This window comes from Sycon ciliatum, chromosome 5 (genome assembly GCF_964019385.1).
Source record: "Sycon ciliatum chromosome 5, ocSycCili1.1, whole genome shotgun sequence".
NCBI lineage: Eukaryota > Metazoa > Porifera > Calcarea > Leucosolenida > Sycettidae > Sycon > Sycon ciliatum.
This window is the reverse complement of record NC_088647.1, coordinates 30050477-30061063: the sequence shown is the minus strand read 5'-3', so window position 1 is coordinate 30061063 and position 10587 is coordinate 30050477. Positions and strand designations below refer to the sequence as shown.

General features: G+C 47.4%; 1 protein-coding gene across 1 annotated transcript; it reads right to left on the bottom strand.

Moving 5' to 3' along the window:
• Positions 1-1489: 1489 nt before the first annotated feature.
• LOC135818278 (nicotinamidase-like) lies at positions 1490-10121 on the bottom strand. Its single transcript, XM_065331625.1, has 5 exons — positions 9964-10121; positions 9661-9882; positions 8108-8230; positions 6542-6853; positions 1490-2342 (listed from the first exon to the last, which is right to left on the bottom strand). The coding sequence occupies exons 1-5, from the start codon at positions 9967-9969 to the stop codon at positions 2313-2315; spliced, it is 693 nt and encodes a 230-aa protein (XP_065187697.1). The 5' UTR covers positions 9970-10121; the 3' UTR covers positions 1490-2312.
• Between the last annotated feature and the right edge of the window lie 466 nt (positions 10122-10587).

Here is a 10587-nt window from a genome sequence, read left to right as displayed (position 1 = left end):
ACCGAACAGACGCCCAAGGATCTATACCAGGTGGACATCTACAACAAGACGACCGCCTGGTTTCCGGCCCGGTGCAAGTCCTCGCCGCTCTACGACCCGGCCGTTCCCTACTGCCAGGTGTTGGGCGATTATACGCTCACCTTGCAGAACTACAGCAGCATTCCGCAGTACGCTAAGATGAACGAGCGCTGCTACTCCAACCCGTTCCAGAGCTACTGGCGCGGGCCCAACGCCACAACCTGCTAGATCAGTGGAGCCAGTGGGCGCACATCCATGTGTGCAGCTTGTGCTAAACCAATACGCGGACGTACACACACACACACACGCACACACACGTATAAAGTTACTAAAAACACAGTGTACGCAGCCATGAGCGCCACCATTGACATTAGAAAAACGCCATTGATCTTTCTCTACAACGTCCCAGCGGCTTCAGGGCGACGGGATGATGCTATGCATTGCTGCTGACTTGAGTCTCACTCACTTTATTTTTCAAATTCAGATCAGATATGAATTGCCGCGACTGGCTACATAGTCAATGATACAGACTACAGTACAAGTAAAGCCACTTTGATATGTACGGCTCCTGCTATTGGACGGTGAAAAATATAAATAAATGATTTTTACTATCAAGAGTCGGAGTCAAGAACGGCTATGGCCATATGGTTACTTACATGCCAGGCGGAGTACACTTTAAAGTTTTAACATTTGTTTTTACTGCACTCGATCCTGGCGTACACAATTTGCACCATGCGTGTTGCGGCGGAGATCCGAGGGGGACTGGGACTCAGCCGGAATCCGGCCACTCAAGGCAAAACCTTTTCAGGTGTGTGCCGCGTACAAACTATTCGCGGCCGTCCACCATGCACCAGTCGCAGGCTATTTTTTGTATCGTACAGAACAAACGGCTGTCGAGTCGGGTATTGAATAAGAGAGCAGTCTTCACTGTTGATACTGTATCAGGAAAATTAAGTCATGATCATGGAAGCTTACAGCGCACGCAGCCGAACTAACTCTTTGGGTAAACCATAATAATTATATACACAGCCATATTCGTTATTGTAGTTGTAAGTTTGCACGTCCGTGTTACAACAGGCAATACAATTGTGTTGAGAAACAAAACCAGTTTAGCAAGTTTCGCTCGTGCCAGGCCATCACCAATCCTGTAATACCAGGGTGGCGGATCATGCAGCGCCTAACGGCGTAGTACACTAAAAACCGGGTTTTTCTACTCCCTGGTACACGCAGAGCAGGAAACAAGTGTGGCAAGACAAGAGACCAGCTATGATATCTACATGACTGTACACTTGCAGATAGCTGCGTGTTCCAGCAAAGAGTCACAGATAGCTGCGTGTTCCAGCACAAGAGTCAGTCTTTTCGCACTCCATGCCCAGCATCTTGAGCATGTTTCCATGCTGGATGGCTTTCGTCTCGCACCAACAACAACAACAGTGTGCACGCAAACACATCCCACAAACTAGGCAATAGATCTCCACAATGGTTCGCTGTGGGACAATTCCAACATAATAATACAGAAATTTGATAGAATAAGGCTGAAGCAAGGATTCCAGTGACTGCCCGAGAACGTGTAAAATAGTAAGGAAACACGGGGTCAGAAAGCTGAATATATGGACAGAAAAAAGCGGAGAAAGCGAAGATCACCATGAAAGCATGGAAAGATAATTTACTTCACGCAGTAGAGCTGAGCACAAGCTGACAAAGATGTCTTCCTCCCAATAAAATATAGAAAAAAGGGATAGTCCTTTCTACAGAAACCAAACAAACAAGAGAGAAAGTAAGAAAGAGAGAGAGAGAGAGAGAGAGAGAGAGAGAGAGAGAGAGAGAGAGCCGCACAAGAAGTAACGGCCCGGGCGATATGAAGGCTAGTAGTTACGGGCCAACAGAGTTGGTCAACAAATTGGCGAAGAGCAAGAGACACAACGAGTAAGAAGTGCCTGCACAGCAGAGAGCACAGCCTATACAAATATTGGTGGACAGCACTGCTGCGTGGGCTGTACACCCTAATTAGAAAATACCCCCAGAGGGCTAAGAATACATGATGGGTGCGTACTTTGACCTGCTGGGTCACGTAGAATATAAATTCTGAATACTGTTGATGGCTTTCTCGATGAACGGTGCTGATTATTCTGGATAAATATTACAGGCATGGATATAACTAGAAAGGTAAATATCTGATTTCTCTAAGTTTAAATTTCTCTTCTGGAAGTCATTTGATCAAAGCAAGCTGGGCACGATCGCACCAGGAGTCATTGAATCTTGAGTCACAACACGCTGGGTAGGATCACCTAGGTCTATGCTGCCTCTGCCAACAGTCCTGGAACCTGAAGTTAACAAGCAAGCACAGAGCAGAACGTTACGGAAAGGAAAAGAGCCCGGCAACTACAGTGCGTGCAGTGGACTGGTTGGGCTCGTCGGCAAACTGCCATTGTCTACCCAACCTTACAGAGTACTAATGACAAGCGCATTATGTTTTCACTGCCTTGAAAGTGAAAAGTCACACACACACACACACACACACACACACACACACACACACACACACACACACACACACACACACACACACACACACATGTAGGTACCGAAATTTGGGCAAGCAGTGCATGTTCAGCAGCCTACTGTCGTGGACATTGAAATCCGATGGGATGACCCGGGGCCGGCGAGTCTACTGCGTTTAGCGCGTACACGCACTGTACTTCACAAGCACACTGTTAAACGGACCAGCAGTTCTCGCGGCTGCAAGGCCAGCGCCCCGTGGCTCCTTGACTCCTCAACGGATTTCAATGTCCACAACAATACGTCAAGTGTTACGCACTACAGTCACATTTGCATATAACGACACTCGGCGGCAGAAAATTGTCCTTATTCGCGTAGTGTCCTTATAACCGGAGTCTCAGTCATTATATCATTATGTATTACAGTTCGATGGGACTTTGCTCTGGGCATGGAAATTCTGTCGTTATTCGCGAATTGTCGTTATATCCGCAGTCGTTAATAGCAAAGTCGACTGTATGCTGCCTGCTGCCATGCAAATCAAAACTACATGTACATGTAATGGTTTAGCAAGAGACACAAGTTCATCCTAACTGACTGAAATCCGTGTGTCCATGCACACACACACACACACACACACACACACACACACACACACACACACACACACACACACACACACAACACACACACACACACACACAAACACACAGACACATGCACGCACGCACACACACACACACACACATATCGTAATGTCACGTATTAAAGCCTGGCATATTCCTGTGGAAGCCGTCGTCAGTGCTAGGATTCTGTTTAAAGGGGAAGTGCATCGATTTTTCAAGTAGGGCTCAGATGAAAGACAATTGGATATCGGTTCCGATGGTATATCTCTCGCTTGCGTACGGCAAGGGAAACTTGCCATATCGCCGATTTCCTGATCCCGTTTCCATGGCGACTACAGGTGATGACGCACATTCTGCTTAGCTCCGTGAGAGAGAAGGTCGATCACTGCAGAATTGTGCCATTTTCAGTTGTCTTCTTGTATTCACGAAGTGAAAGAAGTACTGTGTTCAATGCTGTTAGTGCCGTGAACTGTTTATTAGTAGTCCTCTCCGTTGTGTACTGGGACGTGACACCGACATGGGAAAGCTGGAGTGCGGAGATGTTAGCTGGCAAGCGAAAATCGTGACGAACCAAGTGCTGAAATCTTGGTTGGGACAAATCAAACATTCAGCATTTACCTCAACCAAGGACCATGCCGTTTGCTCTTTCCACTTCCTGAAGATGGATGCGCTGCCTGCTGGAGACTCTCCTATCTCTCGTAACATCTTCTGAAGCCAGGTGAGACGACGAGTAGCGGAGATTAGCGAACGAAATAATGTCGTATGTTTTGAAATTTTGCTGAACATATCTCAGGAGAGATGGCATATATGAACTTAGTCCATGTGAACTCAATCAGCCCATGAACTAACCCATGAACAAATGCTTTCCTTGCAGACGTGCATGTGTCTATCCAATCTACACGTAGAGATCATTCCATGCCCTCAGTGAATGGCCTATTTATATATTATTTGTCCATACACTTCATCTGCATGTTGTCTCTATGGAGAAGGGTATTGTTCATTTCATATGAAAAAGTTCGGGCAATAGATGCTTTCCTCTGGCACAATTCTGTTGACCTGATGTTCTTTCTAGCTTCATGGGTAGCTTAGGTGAGGTACCATCACCATCATGTTTACATGAGGGTCAAACACTGCACCGTTCTTTGTTGTGACATGACGTAAGTTATTATAAGTGCTCGCAGACTCCATACATTCCAGCAATACCTAGCATGGTTTTCCGTCAACGTTGTGGGTGAACAAATTCCTGTCCAACATATTTATACAGACATGCCAGCACACACCATGCGCCATACACACACTTGCCCTGCCCTGTCGATTCACAGCCACGTGGGCCCGGAGGGGCAGTGGAGAGAGAATGGGAGAACGCCGCCCCATGGCGCCCGGGACACAAAAACAAGAGTTTGTCCGGCTACGTAGGGAGCAACACACATACATATACATACACCTCTCACACACACACACACACACAAAATGAGAGTTCGGGTCATCTGCCACGAGACTGATGTACGGCCGGGGAGAGCTTCAGCAGCGGTGTCTATTCCTGCCCTGGACTGAACGGAAGCAGCGGTCGCAGGACACACAGTATTCACCACAACACGGCCCCACTGTCGTTGGGGGCTGAGCCACACACTTGTGACGGGCAAGAACGCCACAGCTAAGAAAGCAACGGCCACAGCGATCACACTGGCATGCTCCACGCTGCTCCTGCACACACTCTCTCTCTCCCTCTCTCTCTCTCTCTCTCTCTCTCTCTCTCTCTCTCTCTCTCTCTCTCTCTCTATCTCTCTCTCTCTCTCTCTCTCTCTCTCTCTCTCTCTCTCTCTCTCTCTCTCTCTCTCTCTCTCACACACACACACACACACACACACACACACACACACACACACACACACACACGTGCGCACATACTGCAAGAAAGAAAGAGAGCATGAGTGTCAGATTCTTGCATAGGAAGTGTTTATCAGCACACACTTATACATGCACATGCAGGCACTCAACGACCAACTAACTTATTATGCACCATGCCGTATGTTCGTCAAACATAAGATTGCAATACCAAAGAACAACATAAAGAAGATCACTTACTTCGTTCTCCTCCAAGTGTGTCCTCCCCAGCGATTTCCCTAGGCGGAATGTAGCCTACGAAATGGTTTCTCTAGACTAGGAGAAGATGCTTGGTATTCGCCATCTCTCCTGAGATATGTTCAGCAAAATTTCAAAACATACGACATTATTTCGTTCGCTAATCTCCGCTACTCGTCGTCTCACCTGGCTTCAGAAGATGTTACGAGAGATAGGAGAGTCTCCAGCAGGCAGCGCATCCATCTTCAGGAAGTGGAAAGAGCAAACGGCATGGTCCTTGGTTGAGGTAAATGCTGAATGTTTGATTTGTCCCAACCAAGATTTCAGCACTTGGTTCGTCACGATTTTCGCTTGCCAGCTAACATCTCCGCACTCCAGCTTTCCCCTGTCGGTGTCACGTCCCAGTACACAACGGAGAGGACTACTAATAAACAGTTCACGGCACTAACAGCATTGAACACAGTACTTCTTTCACTTCGTGAATACAAGAAGACAACTGAAAATGGCACAATTCTGCAGTGATCGACCTTCTCTCTCACGGAGCTAAGCAGAATGTGCGTCATCACCTGTAGTCGCCATGGAAACGGGATCAGGAAATCGGCGATATGGCAAGTTTCCCTTGCCGTACGCAAGCGAGAGATATACCATCGGAACCGATATCCAATTGTCTTTCATCTGAGCCCTACTTGAAAAATCGATGCACTTCCCCTTTAAGTCAGGTATATCTATGTATATCAACACTAAAGACATGCTGATGTGCTGCCGACAGCGAATCTTGAAAAATCAGGCTTGTCTTCAAAACAGGCTTCTATACAAGACAGGCTTTATACAAACACACATATATATACACACACACACACACACACACACATACATGACTGTACAGAAGTGCGATCAGCAGCATCTGCTATCTGCTATGATGAGTGCCATCATGAATAGCCAGTATTTACCACCATAGCGATGACGAATTCCCTACCTTGGTGGCCACAGCACTATGACACACAGCCCCAAAAACAATCACACCCTACCTTGGTTAGACTCCAAACTCTAGGATACTGTCAGTCTACAAATTTTCGCCGTGTTGAAATTTCGGCCTCCCAGGACTAAAACTCATTTCGGACGCATTAAACTGTCGGCCTGTACTGGTGCTGCCTGTATACACTGTCACACTGAACCTTGCAGAACAAAATTCCGGTTGCAACACATTTTCGGCCAAAAATGCCCAGGCCGAAAATGGCCGAAAATAAATAAGCGCCGAATATTAAATTCTGTTGACTAACAGTAGTGCAATGTAAATCATGTTCCACATTGGCACCTACCTCATCGGACTGGACAAAACGAACACCAAGCTGTGCCAGCTCCTGTTTCATCCGTGACATTTCACCTGGCTCCACACCGGCGGCCGCATCCTCTACGAAGAACGTTCGAAAGCCGCGTCGCACGGCGTCGCGAGCCGTCCAGCTCACGCAGACATCATAGGCCAGCCCGCAAACAAAGACATCGGTGATGCTGGCATGGCGCAGCGTGTTGGCCAGATGGGTCTCCGACAGCTGTGTGTTATCTGCGAACGCCGAGAAGGACTCGCGTTCGGTGTGCGAGCCCTTGCGCACCGTAACGTCGCTGGACCGGACCTGAGGACAGGTGTGCATGTGCACATGCACATACGTGTACACACACACACACGTGGACATGCACACACACACACACACACACACACACACACACACACACATGGACATGCAAATACACGCGGACACACATATGTGCATTGACAGTCAGTTGGACACACATGTACACATGAAGACACACACACACATAAATCCCCAAATCGCATCCATCTCGCAGGTCACGCAACTGCCGCAACTGGGCCATCGCAGAAGTTGAGCTTGGCTCAACTTTCATGATGCGCTGCGGTGTACGATGTCGACCTTTCCTGTGCAGCAAAGGTGTACACGGTTCAGGAGTTGCTTGTAGATTTGTACAAGTTGTACAAAGCCGCGCGAAAACCATGGAGATGTGCTCACCAGCATTGAACTTTGCGCCAAATCAGCAAGGCGACGTCGCACCGATAACTTCTCCTGTGACTGGTATTTCGCGAGTTCGCATCGCACGCTGCCCATCGCATCGCAAAAAAAAGCTTCTGTGATCCCGCTTTACTAGGGTAGCCAGGAAGTGAACATAACTACAAATACACAACCCACACCACACCATAGACACACACACACACACACAGAAACACACACACATAAACACACACACACACACACACGCACACTGAAGACGCTCGATTAGAGCACTCTTTTGAATAGTGCCCCCAGGCATTTCCCAAATCGGTCAGCCGAAAAACTGGCCGAAAACAGTGGTTAAAAAAGGAGAGAAATCGTTGATATTTGCGCCGAATTTACAAATTTCGCACAAAATTTGCAGAAATCTTGTAATCAAGCACATGTGCAAGTTAGATGTTGTTTTGCTAATGTTCTTGTCCATGTCATTGCACTGGTTGGTTTCAGGACCAATCACAAAATCACAGTTCTTGCTGCAATTTCCGTAGAGTTGTGATAGTTGAGCGTAAACTTTAGACTCTGCTCTTGTTTGCCTTCTTTGTGCTGCCTTCTTGTACACACAGAAGGCAGTGCTGGATTACATAAATGTACTAGCATTGAAAAAAATGGTGCCCTCTCTTGAATAGAATCCCGTCTTGAAAAGTGCCCCGTCTGGGATGGGCTTTAAAGAAAGTGCCCCCAGGGCACTATTTTTTGAGCGATTACGGTACACACATACACACCACCCCCCCCCCTCACACACACACAGGCATGCACACACGCCCCACACCCACTCCCGCCCACCCACACATGCGAATGCGTGCCGCGCACAGCCAGACATACCTGCAGGTCCTTGTGCAGCTCTGCACCCCAGGTATCGGCTACACAGTGCACCGGGAACACACTCACACCATCCAGCGGAGGATCCGAGAAGGACACTGTAGAAAACTCACACACTGCAGCTCCCTGCAACAAACCAGAAAAGAGAGACAAGACGGGTCAGACAGCATGCACTACTTGACACCGTCAACCGTTACGGCCAACCACTCTCGCGTTCACACTCGAGCCCGCCGGAACCAGTCCGGTTGGTCAGGCCAATACCGCACCAACGCTACTTTTTGGCCACTGACGTGTGCTTACTGCTGAGGTCACGCGTGCCTACATACACCAGGGAGTCGCGGTATCTACGGAGACGACGCAAGCAAGTGGAACGTGAAACGATGTCAGCTTGGCTCCGGGGCTGCCTGTTCCAATCATCCACGGGCAAGGCTGATATACGAGCGCCGGAATGTCATCAATATTCTGGGCCGTATTCGCTTGTCGGCAGGTCACAGCGTGTGTTTCATGCACCGCGGATAGCATAGAACTGTCAGGTCAGGGGGCGGAAACGAACCTCGTTTCCGGCACGTTGGTCTTGTGTTGTCAACCTGGATGCCAATACTCTCTCATGTGCACGCACTGCATAACAAGCCTCTTTGTAAGCCCTTCCTATACAGCATTTCCTTGCTTCGAACGAACTGTAAGGAGGAAACGGCAGGAGAGATCACTCGGCCCAAATTTTTGGAATACATGTACATGCGTGTATATGTATGTACATTTGTACAGTCCGTTCATTGGAAACTGGCCCGCAATGTTGCTGAAAACATACACAAGGCCACTTTCGAGAAATTACCGTACAAAAAATCGGAGCACAGTTTTCAAAAAACCCCGTGAAGAGACAGGGTGTAATGAACATTACAAACCCGGAGCTATGCAAAAGACGTTCCTTTAGTAGCGGCTGGCGCTAGCCAGGGTCCACACCACGTTATTTCGCATCGGTGTGTGTGTGTGTGTGTGTCGTCGGGTATGCCTGGCGCTATTCCATATGTCTCGTACCGTACTGTCAAAGACAGGTGGCCACCATATTCAAATAGGGCTTTCAATGGCAGGATCATAACGTGAAGCAACTTGGTAGAATGTGTATGTATGCAAAGTGTATCGAGGGAGTGCATGCAGGGCGATAGTGCCGGTTCGAACCCAATGTTATGTGTTGTATTTATGTGTGTTATGAGCTAAAGTTTCTTTTTTTTTCAACTAAAACAAATTTGACTTTCTTATTGATGGGAAAATCCATCAGGAAAGTCAATATGAATGGATAGGTCATCCAATGGGGCATGCGTAAAGAGAACTACATGATGACGTATACTTTAGTGGATCTAAAGATGTAATTAATATATTTAATATTAATTTAAATTTTATGGTGCCAGTGTCCACTGAATGGCCAGTAGTCGGTGCAAATGTCGATCTTGATTTTGTTGGGCACATGCACTTCTGCAACATTTTTACGTACTAGTAGTAGTACATCGACCGACTGAGTAGAAAGACATCATAGCTGTACAACATGACATTGTACATACATCCACTTCATCCGCCAGAACAAAGTTCTGGGCGTTTCGTGCGAACGAGATGTGAGTCGACGGATGCCAATCTTGTGTTACGACCACCATTGAAAAATCTCCTCTGTCCCGCAGGTGGTTGCACACGTCCACGACCTTCTCGCCACCTGGAACTGCTAGACTCCCAGATATGAAGTCGTTCTGCACATCAACAATGATCAGCGCGCTCTTTCTTTTGATAACCTGGAGAATGACAGAGACAGAGAATGATATCCGCGTATCTCCCCTGGAAGAAATCAAGTCCGAAACCACCAAGCTACAAACCTCCATATCCAATGGGGGGCCGAAGGACTCATGGAGAAGCCCTCATAATCATAAATAGCTGATCCGACTAGCTTCAGCAATTAGCCTTCCCCAGCGCAGGATGAAAATTCTAACAACTTTACAATTCTGAATGGTAGAGCTAGAGTAGAGACGTAAAGTTTCTGTTTCCTATTACACTGTATCATGATTATGTTTATGCCTGTCGACATGTCCCGCAGAATTATTTTTGAACTGCAAGTGAACACGTGTACATCTACCATGTATGTTGTATTATGTGCACGTGATGCGGTGCATTGGAAAGGCTTCCTGTACATGTATACAGTGTGTGTAGCTGTCTGAGACTGAAGCCTTTCCATACTGCCTATGGGGCTGTTAAGTGATGACGTCACAGTTCCTTCGATACGCATAACAACGATCCCACTGGGGACAAACAAAAGTAGCGTCGTCTCCACCGAACCAGTTGTCAGTGGCAACAAATAGGAATCGTGTACATTTCTTCGTTTCTTCTTTGCTGTTTTCAGTGAGTGTTTTGTTTTCTCTTTGTCCTTGATCTCGACGATGTTGTCGTGCTCATTACCTTACTGAGACGTCTCTTGTGACTGTAGCCAGTGTCATGGAGGATTT

Excerpts from the sequence above, each read along its gene's own strand:
- LOC135818278 (XM_065331625.1), bottom strand. Across the intron at positions 8,231-9,660 it reads TTCTGGCGGATGAAGTGGAT|GGAGCTGCAGTGTGTGAGTT; the intron begins GTATGTACAATG and ends GGTTTGTTGCAG. Across the intron at positions 6,854-8,107 it reads AGCTGCACAAGGACCTGCAG|GTCCGGTCCAGCGACGTTAC; the intron begins GTATGTCTGGCT and ends ACCTGTCCTCAG.